The sequence below is a fragment of the Ambystoma mexicanum genome, chromosome 9, assembly GCF_040938575.1.
Source record: "Ambystoma mexicanum isolate Mex_15411 chromosome 9, UKY_AmexF1_1, whole genome shotgun sequence".
NCBI lineage: Eukaryota > Metazoa > Chordata > Amphibia > Caudata > Ambystomatidae > Ambystoma > Ambystoma mexicanum.
Genome location: NC_090931.1, coordinates 1,526,237,130 through 1,526,256,004, shown reverse-complemented (window position 1 = coordinate 1,526,256,004; position 18,875 = coordinate 1,526,237,130). Strand labels below are relative to the sequence as shown.

The 18,875-nt window shown below is 43.6% G+C and overlaps 1 protein-coding gene across 1 annotated transcript in view; it reads left to right on the top strand.

Moving 5' to 3' along the window:
- The window catches only part of LOC138489420 (zinc finger protein 154-like), a 30,705-nt gene extending 14,564 nt beyond the window's left edge, over positions 1-16,141 (top strand). Inside the window, exon 2 of the mRNA XM_069617139.1 lies at positions 14,718-16,141. Within this exon, the coding sequence (XP_069473240.1) occupies positions 14,718-15,476 (759 nt within the window). The 3' untranslated portion in view covers positions 15,477-16,141. The remainder of the gene's footprint in view (positions 1-14,717) is intronic.
- Positions 16,142-18,875: the final 2,734 nt, after the last annotated feature.

The following is an 18,875-nucleotide window of genomic DNA, read 5'->3' as shown; positions in this document are numbered from 1 at the left end:
CTCTTAATGCCAGAGAGAAGTGGAGTGTATTATCATTACATCGTAGACCTCCATCCCCCTGGAAGCTATCCAATATGACTTGGGGCTTACTTCTCTTACTGCCAGAGCGAAGTGGAGCGTCTTATCATTACATCGTAGACCTCCACACCCCTGGTAGCTATCCAATATGACTTGGGGTGTACTTCTCTTACTGCCAGAGAGAAGTGGAGTGTCTCATCATTCCATCGTAGACCTCCATCCCCCTGGAAGCTATCAAATATGACTTGGGGTTACTTCTCTTACTGCCAGAGCGAAGTGGAGCGTCTTATCATTACATCGTAGTCCTCCACCCACCTGGCATCTAGCCAATATGACTTGGGGCTTACTTCTTTTACTGCCAGAGGGAAGTGGAGCGTTTTATCATTACATCGTAGACCTCCACCCCCCTGGCAGCTATCCAGTATGATTTGGTGCTTACTTCTCTTAATGCCAGAGAGAAGTGGAGTGTATTATCATTACATCGTAGACCTCCATCCCCCTGGAAGCTATCCAATATGACTTGGGGCTTACTTCTCTTACTGCCAGAGCGAAGTGGAGCGTCTTATCATTACATCGTAGACCTCCACACCCCTGGTAGCTATCCAATATGACTTGGGGTGTACTTCTCTTACTGCCAGAGAGAAGTGGAGTGTCTCATCATTCCATCATAGACCTCCATCCCCCTGGAAGCTATCAAATATGACTTGGGGTTACTTCTCTTACTGCCAGAGCGAAGTGGAGCATCTTATCATTACATCGTAGACCTCCACCCGCCTGGCAGCTATCCAATATGACTTGGGGTGTACTTCTCTTACTGCTAGAGCAAATTGGAGCGTCTTATCATTACATCGTAGTCCTCCACCCACCTGGCATCTAGCCAATATGACTTGGGGCTTACTTCTTTTACTGCCAGAGGGAAGTGGAGCGTTTTATCATTACATCGTAGACCTCCACCCCCCTGGCAGCTATCCAGTATGATTTGGTGCTTACTTCTCTTAATGCCAGAGAGAAGTGGAGTGTATTATCATTACATCGTAGACCTCCATCCCCCTGGAAGCTATCCAATATGACTTGGGGCTTACTTCTCTTACTGCCAGAGCGAAGTGGAGCGTCTTATCATTACATCGTAGACCTCCACACCCCTGGTAGCTATCCAATATGACTTGGGGTGTACTTCTCTTACTGCCAGAGAGAAGTGGAGTGTCTCATCATTCCATCATAGACCTCCATCCCCCTGGAAGCTATCAAATATGACTTGGGGTTACTTCTCTTACTGCCAGAGCGAAGTGGAGCATCTTATCATTACATCGTAGACCTCCACCCGCCTGGCAGCTATCCAATATGACTTGGGGTGTACTTCTCTTACTGCTAGAGCAAATTGGAGCGTCTTATCATTGCATTGTAGACCTCCACCCCCTTGGCAGCTATCCAATATGACTTGGGGTTACTTCTCTTACTGCCAGAGCGAAGTGGAGCATCTTATCATTACATCGTAGACCTCCACCCGCCTGGCAGCTATCCAATATGACTTGGGGTGTACTTCTCTTACTGCTAGAGCAAATTGGAGCGTCTTATCATTGCATTGTAGACCTCCACCCCCTTGGCAGCTATCCAATATGACTTGGGGTTACTTCTCTTACTGCCAGAGCGAAGTGGAGCGTCTTATCATTACATCATAGACCTCCACACCCCTGGCAGCTATCCAATATGACTTGGGGTTACTTCTCTTACTGCCAGAGAGAAGTGGAGCATCTTATCATTACATCGTAGACCTCCACCCCCCTGGCAGCTATTCAATATGACATGGGCCTTACTTCTCTTACTGCCAGAGGGAAGTGGAGCATCTTATCATTACATCATAATCCTCCATCCCCCTGCCAGCTATCCAATATGACTTGGGGCTTACCTCTCTTTCTGCCAGCGAGTAGTGGAGCGTCTTATCATTACATCGTAGACCTCCATCCGCCTGGCTGACTTGGGGTTACTTCTCTTACTTCCATAACGAAGTGAGGTGTCTTATCATTACAGCGTAACATTATTAGTCTTTTGGATAATTAATTGTATAAAGATATGTTTAATATTATATAACTCTGCTTGGGAATTTTTATAACTCTCTGCTTACCTTCACCAGCTTGCTACCGCCACCTGCAAACACATGCACTAATGTGCCCATCCTTTGTTTGCTAAAGCATGCATCCAATCATGGGGAATTAGCATCCTATTATTTTCTTTTATTCTGGTCCACTCTGGTTACAATTGCCATATTTAGTGTAGGGCTGGGCACACTCATTTTACCGCCCAATAACCAACCATGGCGTTTTTGTGAATCTATGCTTTATACCTTTTCTGCAAACCAACAAAACAACACAGAGAACAATATCACTGTGCACGTCCATTAGATACATGTGAAACATTGGAAAGGGAACATATTTCAGCTTAGCAATACTGTTTTCACAACATGTCAATGCAATGGGTTTAAATTCACAGCTATTTCAGTGTCACTTCCCTGCCTTCTTTCACACCAGGCAAAAAGCTCTGTTCCGCGCCCACTGAAGCAGGCCTCACCTTTTGACAGCTTGTCAAAGCACACTTTTTTTTTTTATAGTCAACCTTGCCATGTAACTGTTGCTTTGGGAGTGCAGTAAAATCTATTTTTACACATCGTTACTTTCGTACAGGAAAATACATTTGTTCTCCAGTGAATGAAAACAAAGGGATGTTCCTCTTTCACTAATTAATGTAAGATTATCTAAAATATGTAAGAATCTCGCTTTGTTTGGCACTTAATGCTTACCAAGTGATTGATTTCTGTGCGGCAGGGTGCAGGTCATCTCTCCCCACAGCTGTAATAAGGACTAAGGAAAGAATAGCCCGACAACCTCCTTCTGGTGCTGCCCAGCTCAGCTCGACACTGCAGCTTTTCAGCACACACACAGCCAACCTGCAAGGCCTCGGATCCCAGGATGTTCCTTCCTTTTCTCTTTTGAACCTGATACTCCTTCTCAGCATTTTGAAACCCCTTTTGCTTCCCTCCCTTTTACTTAGATCTGCCTGAAGAAAAAGTATGTTTTCAACAGCAATTTCTCACCTGCTTTCATGGCGTCATGCATCAACCCTCTGCTTCTTCCCAGTGAAATGTATACAACGTTCTGCTCGGTAGCCCCGGAAAGATATTTGAAACACTTTCATTCTCATTTCCTGCACTGGAAGCTCTAAACAATGGCTGCTTTAGGCAGAATGATACTGCAAATTCATCACGCAGCCCTCCGTCCACACACTGTGGATGGATTTGCAATTTGTGCATTTTATTTTCCAAACCAGCATGGCAGAGTCTGTCCCTGCATTCAGTATCTACACCAACAGTTTGCACCCATAGTTTGCACCATTCGTATCACTAATAATGTTAGTATGTTCAGGTTAGTTGTTAATAGGTTAGACAGTAGAGGCTATATTTGTTTGTGACTACGCTGCATTACACTTATGCTCCTTAGCACAATCAGTTCAAGCTACACTATGCTCACACATGTCTTTGGTCTGTATGGATTCTCATCAGTGTCTCACAGCAGTGCAAAGCCGCGCACACCAGCTGTAGGCTGCAACAGCATCATACACTTTCTATAGGAGTTTGAGGTGCCGCTAACATTCTTTCATGTCCACAATGAACACCACATGTTCCTACAGATCTGCACAATGCCAGTCAGTCAACCAATGTGACATTCATAAAAGCATGAAGGTCCTTTTGTATCTCTTTGTTGAGTTCCTTGGAGCTTCAGGGGGGTGACCTCATTGCAAATCCCTTGAGGGTTAAGACCTTTCTGTACGATGACGACTGGCCTCAAATCATGGAGAAATTCCTTGGCTACGAGTAACTGGAGCACCTCCAGTATGATTATAAGAGACACAGAATTGTGGTTCCTTTTCTTACCATTTATGCCAATAGAATAATGATATGATATGACATTTATAACATGCCTATACACAAGTGTTTTAAGGCGCGACGAGGCAAGGGAGGGGGAACAGAGGGAAGACAGGCAACAATCTTACTAGGCCAGGTGTCGTTCAGATAGCGCAAGTGCAAGGGAAGGGGGAAAGAAAAGTGCAATGGGGGAAGTGCAGTACATGGGATAGTAAAATAATAACATAAAATAAATAAAGAACGTCCAGCTGGTGGCAAGTGGAGGGTGACTGCAAATAGAAGTGCTGGTTTGGGGACTGAAGGGATACAGAAAACAGTCGCCAGGTGCAGGGGTTGCCAGGGAGTCATCGCAAGCATGCAACTGGCAGGGCTTGGGCCCAAGATCAGATGGGTGGACAGGTAACCCATGCAGTCTCAGTATCAGCCAGGCCTTCAGCAGGGGAGAGGGGGAGAGAAAGCAGAAGCAAAGAGGAAGTCTTTTAGGTGCTTCTGGGACCTAAGATGGTTCTCCTCAAGTTCTAGGGAGGCGGGGATGCTGTTCCAGATGGAGGCCCCACCAAAAGAAAGAGATCTACCACCAACTCGCTGCTTGGAGAAGCGACTGACCAAGAGGGGGTTGGAGGTGGATGAGCAAAGAGCTTGAGAGGGAAGATATTTAGGAAGAGCGAGTTGACGGTATTGAGGCCCCAGGCCCCAGAAGACGATGAAGAGGGTTTTTAACTTAATCCCCGCAGCCACTGGGAGCCAGTGCAGAGATTTCAGGATTGGAGAGATACGATCCCTGGGCTTGAGGCCAAGGACAAGTCTCGTAGTCCTGTTCTGGATGAGTTGCAGAGGGCGTAGTGTAGAAGCAGGCAGATTTAGAAAGAGGCTGTTGCAATAGTCCAGCCTGGAGAGAACCAGAGCTCTGGAGACAGTGAGCTTCTGGGGGAAAGTGAGGAAAGGAAGAATACCTCTCAGGAGAATAATGAGAAGGCAGTTCTTGAGATTCAGGTGGAAATAAAGATACAGTCACATACAGAGTGAAAACATGCATTGTCGATTCCATACGTCGTGGGACTCTGTGGAAGCACTGAATCATTGATTGACATCTGGTCCTGCCCTTTGCACCAAATGGCAGTGTTGTGTTGGGAAACATGTGCATTACCGAAATGCAGGCTGGCAGGATATGTTCTGGAAGGACTGTTTAGCAGGGAGAAAGTCTTCACTGATGATTGGAATTGTGGGATTTGGGATGTGTAAATTGCTTGCTTTCGAATGAAATTATTCCCCATGCATGAAGGCTGCTGTTGTTTAGTAAACGTTCTCAACTGCGATATGTCCTAATGACTAATGGGTTGAATGCTTTTTCAGAACAGTATGTTTCGCATTTCTTTCTGTTCTTCTTAAGTTCTGAATTGTATGATTCTTGTAATTGTATGAATTGTTAGAGATCTTATTCAATTCTGACACAGTTTAAAAAAAATGTACTCTAATTTATTTTAACTTTGTTTTAGCATTTGTTTAAGTTTATTCGATAAACCATAAAATATGTATTTGTTACTGCAATTTAGCTTATTAAAAGTAATACCTGGGCCTCCATCAGTTGCTGCCACTCCCATCTTCTATGCACTGCACCCAACTCACCTTAGAGACACACATTCCCCTGTATCCGCCCTCCTACTTTGGTCTTTACCGTGGACCTGTTTATGCCCTCTGAGATACACATGAACCAGCACTGGTGTAATATCTACTTGGGGTTCAATGAATTTAGCAGGATGACCACAGTTTAACATGAGTGGCAGCAGAGGGCAGAGGGAAGAGAACACGCTTTCAGCACACCACCTTCCCAAGACATCATTTTTAATAGTCTTGTTGTGCGTAGCAATGACAATGTTTTCCTTTTCCCAATGCCACACAGTCCCACTGTAACCTCACAACAGAGGATATTGGAATTCATAATCACTAGCTGTGATATCATGGGCAAGGCGTCTCTGCCTCCCCCGTGTCATATAAGAACTGAGGGGAGCAGGAAAAGCACAGCTCCTGAGGCACATACATCAGTAGCTTCCCTGAAAGTGCAGGAGCTGTGATTCTGGCTACTTGAATAAGCTTTGGCGCTGGTGCTGCCACCGGCCCCACTGCATGTGACTACACAGGAACCACCGTTCTGTTAGGGAACTGTCATGGCCATGGTCAGGGGGTATTGGTTGGTGGTGCACTTGGTTAGGGGGTATTGGTTGGTGATGCACTTGTATTTCCTTAGGGGGTGGCTACCTTTATTTTTGCTCTTGCATACCTTTCCCTCATGCCTTCCCTCCCTACCACTGCAGTGCTGGTTTCTGGGGACAGCTCATAGGGTATGAAAAAGACTGGGGGAAATAGAATAAAATGATGATTGGGTAGTCATGGGGTATATTGACATGATTTGAGTGTGTTTCTTTGACTCTAGATGTGTTTAATGGGCTATGGGGTCTTTTACCCCATAGGGCTTCATGTGTTTTTGTGATGTGTGTTACACAGCACCCTCAGTGCAGTAACACAGGGGTGTCATAGTGACCCCCCAACATAGACTCCATACCCTGGGACTGACTACTGTCTCCCAGGGCATGTAAAGTCACCATTGACTTTACTAGTCTTAAATTCTGAACAGAACCAGTACAAACCATCATATTGTGGACATACTGGCCGGGGCAATTCGATTGCCCCGGGGTCTGTTAGTCGAGGGGGCACGTCTCCGTCCCCCTGATCGAGTTTTGGCTGGTGGCAGTGGATACTACTTTTTATATTGAACCGCGAATATATCCCTATGGGATTTTCCCATTGTTCGAGGCTACTACCTTTAATTATTTAATTCCGATAGCCTCAAACATACCGCCGGTTTATTTATTTATTATTAATTCTCCGGTTGGTATTTTTTGCCAGAACTCGGTTCTAAAATGGTTCTAAAATGGCATTTGTGTTCTCTTCTGTGACTCCAACCCAAGTCGAGCCCTTTGTTCCACTTTTTGGCGATGCCACTCTGTCTGGGGTACTTAAGAGGTGTGGATGGGGATTTAGGCACCCTGGACTGAGTTGCCTAGGCAACTCAAGTTGCACTCCATCCTGATTGGCTCAAGTGGTGAGCCGGCCGCTCACCACTTAGCATGTTTGAGTGACAACTAGGCTGAGTGAATGGGGGTTTTCTGCATAAAAGCAGGGCTTTGGGGACTGGAACTTCAGAAGTCGCCACAGGACCTAAGAATCCGACGAGGGAGCTGAGCCGACCTGCTACGACGACACCACCGGTGGAGCCCTGCTGAACCGTCTCACCACTTTCCCCAATGACAGAGGAGACCTCCAGCCCGGAGAGTCTTCTTCCTTCGACTGGTGGGGATAACCAGTCTACTTCCTTTTTCACTTCCTGGAGCATCTCGTGGTCGCCTTGCCTGTGCCAAGCACCCCGGCAACCGGGATACCACGTTTTACCAATACCGCAAATCAAAGGGGAGTAACTTTAACCGGAAAACTCTGCGGCTGATTTCTTCCCTGGCAGTGCAACGACCTTCATCTTTCCTCCACGTCGAGATCCAGTCATGGGGTATATTCTACCAAAGGGTACCTAATGGAATCACAAACTCGAGCTCTGCTTTCAGTGTCTATCAGATTTCACTCAGAACCTCTGGATGGAATATAGTCCCATAGTCGATAGCTACTCATCCAGGAAGTGCATCGGAAGTGCACGTTGACTGTTGGACTGTGCACGCTGCCCGAATCTGCTCCTGACTGTGGCCGTGGGCTTCTACCTCGTTTCTGAGGACTAGTCAGCAAGAGGAAGTTGCTGTTTTGCTAGCAGCGCAACACGGACATCACTGACAAGTAACTGCATGCTTTTACTGCCGTAGTAGACCCATTACTTCTATTGCTGTTTTGCGCTGACCGCGCTTTCCTTTTTTCTTCCTTTTCTTTTCTTCCAAGGATTGTGTTTTTTTTATTGGGTCCTCCCTGAACCCGCCTCCTGAGTCCCGCCTCCCGCCTCTCTGTTCGAACGTCCATCACTCAATATATTCCTGGTGCACGCGCATCCAGCGCACGCTTCCAGGAAGTGCACCGGAAGTGCACGTTGACTGTTGGACTATTCGACGAGAGGCGGGAGGCGAGATGGATGAAACTTTGATTGGTATGATGTACTAAACAGCTTCAAAAGGGCTAGCATAGCTTAATTTAGGTGGATTGATGTCCTAACTTTCAGCTCTTAATTTGGTTATTTACCTAATTGTTATTTTAATTCAAATTGATTACTTGGTACTCACTGCCATTGACAAGAAGTGTGGACTATTATAATTAGTTCCATAAGGTAAAGAGATCATAGATCTCTGTGCAGTGAGTGGTGAATATAAAACCATTGGCACGAACGGTGGTTAATTATCTGGTGAATATTGATCGTAGTTATAGGTTTATTGACAGGTTATACCTTACTACTAATTGTTGATAAATACTAACAATGATGAACGTATTCCATAGTGGGCGGAAGATCCATGATACCACCATTAATAAAACCAACAATGCCATAGAAATGGTCAGTGAGGTAGACGACTTGAAAGTGTCGGCTTTTGATGGAATGAACTTCTCCAAAGAAGCCGGCACATCAATCTGTCAAGAAATACTAGGTGATATTCTACCATTAAAATTACTGTATAATGTGACTGATGAAAGCCACCATCCTCCTCCCTTTAATATGGTAGTTAACATCAAAACCGATGCTTCATTGATGTTACCTACATACAAAATGAAGGAGATGAATCAAGACAAACTTAATGGAAGTTCTATCAATGACTTAGATATCCCAGGGCAGGGTGACCTACTATCCATAAGGGGCATAACTAATACGCAACCTAGATTCACTGACGTTTCCATCATAGCCCCGGCGATTGGGCTCTCCTGGAAAAGCGGATGCGTTTCTCTAGGGGTCCCTCAACTCCAATCAAACAGAACCGATATTGTATGGAGGATGCCCATGTTTTTACAACCGCCACAGATCTCAGAGAAACACGAGAACGAGAGATTGATTATCCGACAGATAATGATTTAGCCAAGGTAGATCTTCCAAGAGTAGAATTTCATAACTTTGAATCCAGCTCGCCCTCTGAAATCAGAGGTAGTATCAGTTCCAGAGAAACGTGTACTCCATCCGAACCAGAACTTGTTACCACCCCCTAATCCTTAAATCAAGAGAAGTAGATTTTGAAATAGAGGCTGAACGTAACCTCTTAGAAACATCAAATTTGGGGTAGACTTTCCTGTTCTGACAAGGATACTTAATCTCCTTGACAAGAGGCACGAACAAACCCATGCTCAAATCTTTACCATTAATGAGCTATTAACAGAGGTATTAGTGAAAGTAAATAAATTGGAAGGGCTATTATTCATTCATGATGCAGTGGCAGCACTATCAGCGGAGAAACAAAATCCTTGCTCCACGAAGATGGATAGAGATACTCAAACTCCCGCATATTTTAGAATGGCTGGCACGCTGCCTATGTCATTTGCAGCCATTACTGCAGTTGAGGAACCAAAACCTGATAAAGAGGTCGACTCTAAGAAGGAACTACTTGAGTTGGTATCAGCTAATGCGATGGCAATCCAACAGATCCTACAGGGGAAATTATTTATTCCCCTCAGTATGTCGACCCAAACAAAGAAGATCTAGGACAGGAGAAATGCTCTAACTCAGAGAATCATCCTGAAACTCCATCGGCTTTGACTAATCTAATCGACCTTGAAGATGACACACAGAAAACACAAACGTTTCAGGAACCACCGAAGGTGATTACGTACAAAGAGTCAACGACCAAATCAGTACTAACTAGGAAGCAAAAAAGATTGATCATCAAGGCCGAAAAACGTAAAGCTAATCAGGAAAAGAATAAGAAAGAAAACAAAAAATTAAAAACAAAAAATGAATTCCTGAAAACTGAAGACATAGAGAGGAATAATTTAATTGGCAAAGATGAGAATTTTGACTTCCAACAACTCAACAAAGAATCTAGAGCTTTATTGAATGTTGAGTGTGACAAAGGAGATCGGTCTGTAGAAGAATCCCCCCGGAATCAAATAAAAAATACGGGAGACAGGGAATTAAAAACGAAACAACTCTGTTGCTCTCCAAAATGTAAATAATCTGATCTACTAAATTTCGTTCCGGCTTTATATATTAAAAAAGCCACTAACACAATTAAGCAGGCGGGGACGAATAAAAAACCTCCCAACAAAACTATTGAACAACCAAAGCCTCAGAGGCCTCAGGTAAAGAATTTGGACTCTCATTTATCCAAGAAGGAGAAATCCAGGCAATTTTGTAATAACAAAGTGACGACAGAGCCAATGCCAATCGATAATAATTCCGAATTTGAACAGGAAGGTGAATCTAATGGCCTTATATCAGCAGACTGCCGCTCATTAGGGCGGGTAATTCATACAGAGGAAGAAGCTCCAGCAAAACAGAGTGATTGTATTCATGAGAACAGAGCTCAAAATGATGAAGTAACACTCACCCTGGAAACACCATCCATAATGGGATGGGAATCCAAGCAAATAACATCTACGCAAACAAACCTAAATCGATCAGCAATGCTTAAAGCCTTTCAGGCAATTCCAGCGCTGAGAACAATCAGAAGCGATGACATTGATTGGGTTCGCTTAGCTAGCACAAATCCTTCTAGGATGATTTGTGGCTACTATTCCCATATCATAATGAAAATTATTTGGGAACAAAAGGATGACTTGGAATTATTGTGGCTATTTCCATCTATATTTAGCTCAGACAAACAGGCCGAAACCTTTCTTACAACACCCCTAGAAAACAAAGTTCTCCCGGGGAGCGCAACATCATGGGGGGCGGGGCTTCCCACATGTAACTGAAGATCTGTTTAAACAATTCATGATTTTTGCGGCAATCTTCTCTGGAATGTCGGGTCCGGCTCCAAACACTCAGGCACCGGTACCAATGAATAAGGGAAAACACTAGGATAATGTAGATGGTCTTTCGTTCCTTTCATGGAACTCATGTGGCATGAGTAATTTGCATGAGTAATTTGCGAGCCTGGACAGCCAAACTTGATATAGCAACTCGTCCAAATATTTGTCTGGTCCAAGAAACAATGGCTCAGGGATAGACTTCGACCTTGAGGGTTATTATATACATTACCGTCCACCTATAAGAGGGGCCTTCGGCTGTCCGTCGGGAGGGCTTGCTATCCTGATTGATAAGAGTTTCAGGATGACATCCACACTAGTGGGGGCAGAAGATTCCTTCGTAGCTGTGGAGGTTCTGCCCTCGGGTTGTAACCCCTTGAGACTTTTACTAATCAATCTTTATTGGAATCCTGCTAGAATTTCATTTGAAAATCTTACCAATCAGTTAAGCACAATATTTGAAAATGTGTTATCAACCCATCCAAAAACTTGGACTTTGATTGGGGGAGACTTTAATGCAACATGTGCTGCTACTAAGAATGGATATAGTATGGACAAACAGACAGTAGGGTCAAGATCACTGATAAATGGAACGAGATGGGTTGACTATTTTCTAACATGGGACATCCAATTGGCCCTTTTTGAAAAAGACTCATATCAGTATACCTGGTCTACAGGGCCCTGTATGTCAATGAGTGACTATATGTTTGTATGGTCTAGGAGGCTAACCATGATTGATCCCATACGAATTTGCAACCTACAGTATGGTGATCATTTTGCTTTGAAGTCATTACTCCAACTAAATATGGGTATATTCAAGTGTAACCCTATTGTAACAGCCATCAAATTCGATCGGCCTCGCCTATCTCTAAAATGGAGCACAAAACTATGCCATAAATTCATACAAAAAATAGAAAATGACCCATTATTTATTTTGAGAGTGACTCAAGCTGGATCCGAATCAGTCATGGCGGAAACACAAAGATCCCTTAAATATGACATATATGCGACAGACAATCAAACAATCTTACGTCATCTTTTAAAGAATGATTCTAGACATGTGTGGTGTACCCTTAGATCTTTAATTGGTCCTGTAGATGCAATTGAAGAACCTGCGATTTCCGCCAATGGCAGAATTTATAAAAACTAAATTTGCAATGCCTTTGCAATTTGTTAATGAACAATTGCCAAATATAAACAACACTGTGGAAAATAAGAGTTCATGGTCTACTGATGAAATTCGAATGGCCATTAATAAAAACGAATGGCTCTCGTGCACCTGGGCCTGATGGTATCCCTTCATGTTTAATGAAAATAAACCCTGAATTATGGGCAGACATATTGAAAATAAAGTTTGATGCGATCCAAGAAACAGGTACTATTCGTAGTTCCTGGTGTTTGGCCATTATAATTCCGATATATAAAAAAGGGGCAACCAATGATCCCGCAAATTTTAGGCCAATTGCGCTCCAGTCTATTGTTGATTGCTATTCAGTCATTTATATCAGTAGCCTCCCTACTTTCAAAGTTTCAAGTGGTCTTTCGCAGATTTTTGGGCTGTTCTTTAAATGCCACCATAATTGCCCAGTTATATCAGGCCACGAAACACTCAAATACAGGACCGATATATATGGCTGCCCTGTATCCAACAGCTGCCTTTGATTCTGTTATAAGATCCTTACTCTGGGCATAAATGTTGAAGTATGGCTTTCCAATGGCTTTGGTCACCAAGATTGCATTACTCCATCACCAGACCACCTATAGCGTCCGAATGAATAGAGCAGGGGCAATGACCGATCCTATACCCACCGAGATCGGGTTTAAGCAGGGCTGCAATATGGCCGCAGTCCTGTTTAACCATTTTCTCCTAGATCTTGATGAAGGGTAGGAGAATGCAGTCATTTTCCCGGTTAAATTAGGTGATCTAACATTGAATTGGCTTAGTTTTGCTGACGAGCTCCTATTTTTTGATGGAACGCCGTTTGGCTTGCAGACCAAGTTGAATTTATTCTATAACTACGCTACTAAAATAACCTGTTGGTAAATCCTACAAAATCTTATATTATTGCCTTTGCTGATGGCAGGAAAGAAATAGCAAAATTCAATTGGTGCCTAAATGGTATATCAATCCCAAGACCCATTTCCATGCGCTACCTTGGATACAAATTGGCTACAACATACTTGCGTGAATTATGGAAAAATAACTTAAATGAAAAAATTCTACCTTTAACATCACAGATGCGGATCATTTTTCAGAGACTCAGGAGATTCTCCCTTTTACCAAATCTTCCATTTTATCTTAAAAAAATTGAACCCATTCTTTTATATTACATAGACAATTGTTTATGTGACATCAAAGACATCTTGGATATCTTGCAGGGAAAGCTATGCAAACGGGTCTTGGGTCTGGCCATGTCAACTCCTAATGTTATCATTTGTCATGAGCTCGGACTATTACCATTACCAGTAAAATGGAACTGGCGTTTGCTATCGAATTATGCCAAAATCCTGTCACCACCCTCGGTGTCATTATATGAAGATTTGGGCATTATGATCTCTAAAAATTCCCCACCGTCAATTGCAAAATTTAGAGTTAAAATGGATGCTATTTTGGCTGAAACAATGATAGCAAAGGAGGATCTAATATTAGGTCTTCCGTCGTGTAAATTGAAGTATCAAAGATTCTATTGGTGCACCTTGGTTGACACAATTAATAAATCTAAGGCATTCTATGAATATGCGAAATTTACTCGCTCATGGGGACAACATGTAAGTTATCTCAAGATCTTTCCTTGTGATGAAGCAAGATATATCTACTTAAGATTTCATTTAAATCTAATTCAGACCAACGAAAAACTAATGCATTGGTTCCCTGACAAACCCAAACTATTTACTGGACAATGTAGATTTTGTGAACATATAAATGTCCTAGAAACACTAAAACACCTGACAGTCTACTGTCCATTTTTTTAATGCAAAAGAAAGCAAATATTGGGGAATTATTTGTTCTCTGATTCAGAATTGAGCAGGGAAACTTTGTGGCAAAGATGCATGGGGGGACAGAGCCAAGCTTTGACTCTTTCACTAACTAGGTTTATAAGTTTTTTGGAGGTAAAGTTGCTTAACAAGAGACAATTGTTCTAAACTTAAAATGATTCCTAAAAAATAACTTGTGCTTTCTCATAATGAATGAATCAGCATATGCGCATTTGTACAATATGTTTTATATACTAAACCTTCTCGAGAAATTATTTATTATAATGATAATTGCCTAAATGAAAACTCATATTTAGTGACTTGTTCATGATTGCTTTTGTTTTTAACCCTTCACAGTGGTTTTAAAAGAATTTCTTTTTCTTCTTCTTAAAAGTGTGACTTATTGATAAAATTATGTCTGTAAAATGTGTTGAAATGCTTTTCTATTTTTTTGTATTACAAAATTGTACAGGTATTTTTATTTGAATTACCATATGCAATTATTAATTTAAAAAAAAATAGCTACTCATTGATAATTCAATTTTTCCCCAATTAATTTCATGTTTTAGAAAAATACTGCATCAAACAGTGAACGTGAAATTCGTCCCCAGGTCTCATCATTGATGCATGGGGGGCAAATACGACTAGATTTGTACTGAATATTGTACATGTAAGTCTGTGTAGAATTCTCCCAACAAGTACATGTCTCTCTCATGATTGGTGAAGGCTCACGAGCGTGGATTCTTATAGGATCACCCAATGAGTTTGTGAGCGGGTTGGTAACTAAGGATTAACAGCTCTGTGGTAGATTTATTAATTTTTAGGCTGTATGATGACATATAATAATAATGTGTTCCCCTGCTTCTTTCAACAGAGAATGATCAGCCATCAAAGGATGCATGCTGGGGAGAAGTCCTACAAGTGCACGGAATGTGATGAGCACTTTAATCACACATCAAAGCTAAGAAGGCATCAGAGATCTCACACAGGGGAAATAGCTTTCAAGTGCTCAGAGTGTGGGAAAAGCTTCACTCAGATCTCACATCTGCACCTGCATCAGAGCATCCATACAGGAGGCAGACCATACCAGTGCTTAGAGTGTGAGAAAAGCTTCATTCAGAGCTCACATCTGCATCAACATCAGAGGATCCACACTGGGGAGCGACCATACCAGTGTACAGAGTGTGGGAAAAGCTTCACTCAGGGCTCACATCTGCAGCAGCATCAGAAGATCCACACTGGAGAGCGACCATACCAGTGTACAGAGTGTGGAAAAAGCTTCACTTATAGCTCGGATCTGGTTGAGCATCAAAAGATCCATACTGGGGTGCGACCCTACCAATGTATGGAGTGTGAGAAAAGCTTCACTGACAGATCTAATCTGCATCAGCATCAGAGGATCCATACTGGGGAGCGGCCATACCAGTGCACAGTGTTATTGTTGTTGTTATTGTTATTTTGCATTTATATAGCGCCTTATATACCATTGGTATGGTCTGAAGGCGCTGGTAGGTTGAACGCCCTTGGGAACCGAGGTTCGGGTCAGTGGAGCGATTCGAGAGAGTCAAAGGTGCGTGTGCGCACCAGGTATGTGTGCAGCTGGTGCGGAATTTCTGTGGTAGCTGCTTCCTAGCGATAGGTGTGGTGGTTGAGGAATCAGGGGTATGTGTTCGGTCTGGCAGGAGTTATCCAGTCCGGGTGAGGCAGCGTTAGGCCTGACGAGAACGCCTGGCTGGGGGTGAGAAACCAGCAATGTTTACTTAGAGTGATGGGGAGTGAGCGGCGGATGTTGATATGAGAACAGTTATACCGAATGGTGTCATAGTATCTCTGTGTTCTACTTGAGTGGTGGTGTAAGGAGAGAGAAAGTGGGGTGTGAAGTGAAGTATGCTCTTACCACAGTTCCTTGTGTTCCACATCAAAGTCTGCACATCACGCAATTCAGAGGGGTCTGGCCCGTGCGATGTGTTTTGTTTCTCATCTGCTCTAGTGTGTGGAAAAAGCTTCACTCGGAGCTCAAATCTGCAGAACCATCAGAGGATCCATACTGGGGAGCGGCCATACCAGTGTACAAAGTGTGTGAAAAGCTTCACTCAAAGCTCAGATCTGCAGAAGCATCAGACGAGCCATACTGGGGAGCGGCCATACCAGTGTACAGAGTGTGATAAAAGATTCACTCTGAGCTCAAATTTAAAGCAGCATCAATTCAGGGGCGAAGACCTTTCAATGCACAGAAAGAAGGAAAAGCTTCAGTGGCCAATGAACTCTGACTGGCAATAAAAAAATACATACTGGGAAGCGGCCTTACCAGTGGTTATAGTGTGTGAAGAACTTCACTTGTAGATAGAGTCTGATCTATCATCAGACGATCCATACAGGGGTGAAGCCCTTTTAGTGCACAGAGTACAAGAAAAGCTTCAGTGAACATTCAAATCTGAGGCGCCATCAAAGGATCCATACTAGGGAGAAGCTCTATGGGTATATAGAATGGGGTAAGCATTTTAATCCTTCATCAAACCTGATGACTCATAAGAGATCCCACACTGGAGAGCGTCCACACCCCTGTACAGAGTGTGCGAAAAGCTTCACTCCCAGTTTAAATCTTTACAAGCATCAGAGGTGCCATATTGGACAGCGACCACACCTGTGTACACAGTGTGAGAAGAGCTTCACTCAGAGAGCATTTCTTTATAGCTATCGAAGGCACCATACTAGAGACTGACCATACACGCGGACAGAGTGAGAGAAGCTTCATTTATATAGTTAAAAGGCATGTATAGTGGACTCCCCTATCCACATCAAAGGACGCATACTGGATTGGTTAGCTGACCATAACTGTGATGTTGACATCAGTTAAAACACCCCACGCCCATGGACAGACCACCATCAAATCCATTTCCAAATTCCCTTAAATGTCGCAACCCAACAAGACCCTCCTATGCCAACCGCCATTGCCTAAAAAACTGCTTACCAAAGACAGAATTCTCCCCCTCTTGGAAGCATCAGCACTAGCACTACATCTCTCAAACAACCCCACAGAATTGGTTAATCTCTACAACAGCATTCTCAAAGAAGCAGTTGACACCATTGCCCCTCTAGAGAAAAAAAGAGAAAAAAGTATCAAAAATGCCAACTCCTGGTATAACAAGACCTCCTCGAATTAAAATCATTCAAAAGGCAAGCCCTGAACAAATGGCAATCATGCCCTTCTGCCTCCACATATGACTCCTACCTCTCCATTGCCAAGCAATACAAAAACTCCATTGCCACAGCAAAAGCTGCCGCTTACAGCCTCAGACTTGACAAAGCTAAATCCCAATACAAGGAACTGTTTGCCATCTTCAACGAGCTGGTTGTCCCCCCCTCATCCACACATCAAACAGTAAAGCCTGACAAATGGTGTAATGACATCCAACATGCTGTGTTGGGCAGAATTAATTTACTCCAAGAAAACATCAAAACCAACCTCAACAACCTGCCCAAGGTTATCCCCCCAACACACACAGCTTCTGAACCTAATCCCACTAACCCTCTTGACCCCAAGCCCCTGCCGCTTTTTACTTTCAGAAATGGAACCATTCCTGAAGTCATATCAATCATGAAGCATATAAAGCCATTGCTATGCAAAGGTGACATCTGTCCAGCGGGCATTATCAAAGACTGTGTTGTAGTACTACCCCCCTTCATCACAGCCTTTATTAATGCATCGTTCACATCTAGCACGGTACCCTCTTCCCAAAGAAGCATGGGTCCGGCCACTGCTAAAAAAGCCCACATTGGACCCTGACTCCCCATATAACTACAGGCCCATAACCACTGTGCAATTCCTGTTGAAAATTCTTGACAAGGCTGCATATCTGCAGATCCAGTCCTACCTAGAATTGCACAACATGCTGGGAAAGAGGCAATCTGGCTCCCCCCCCCCCCCGGCATGGTACTGAGTCAGCCCTGCTCGACTTAAAAAATCAACTACTAGAAAACATGGACAAGGGCAAATCTGCGCTTCTCCTGCTTCTTGACCTGTCGGCAGCGTTTGACCTGGTTGACCACAAGATCCTAGGGAAACACCTCACAGACTCTGCACACTTCTCGCGTGAGGCCACCACTTGGATAACATCCTTCCAGGAGGGCCGAGCCATGAGGGTCTTCTCAGACCAGGCATCAGCCGCTCCTTCCCCTATTGGGTGTGGTGTACCACAAGGCTCATGCACCTCCCGTACGCTCTGCAACTTCTTCATCCTACCACTATTTAATGACCTAGAAGACTTCGGCATAACGTTCACCAATTATGCCGATGATACACAAATTCTTCTCCCACTAACTGGTGACTACAAACAAGACCTCAGAACTCTACAAAACGTATATGCTATCATCCAAGCTTGGGTGGCAGCAAATTACCTCTGTCTCAATGGGGACAAAACTGAAATCCTACTGCTTGGACCCAAGGAGACCCTCAAAAAACTAGACAGTCACTAGTGTAGCTTCAAAATAGAGAACACTGTAGTCACAGTCTTGGACTCCGCTTATCTATGGACAGACAAGTCAGCTATATCTCCCCCTCAGCAGCACATACAACCAAAATTATGAATGCTGTAAAACCCCACCTCTCAGCCAAGAACTGCTTCAACATCGCCAGGGCGACCATAGACGCAAAACTGGACTATTGTAATGTCCTCCTACTCTGCACATCCGCCAAAAACATCAACCGATTACAAATTGCACAAAACAGTGCGCTTAGAGCAGCTCTCAGTATTCCCAGGAGAGAGCACATCTCTCGGGCAAGAAAAGAGGCCCACTGGCTCCCCATCAGAGAGCGCATACTGTTCAAGACACTCATGATCACCCACAGATGCCTATTTCAATCAGCACCCACCTATCTAGTGGAACGAATACACTAAATTCAAACACTCAGACCTAAATGTGATATAGACTCACACCAACTCACAATTTCTACCTTTAACAGAACCAAAGCCGGTGGGTCCAGCTTCGAGGTATTAGCACCAAAATCCTGGAACTCACTTCCACTCGAACT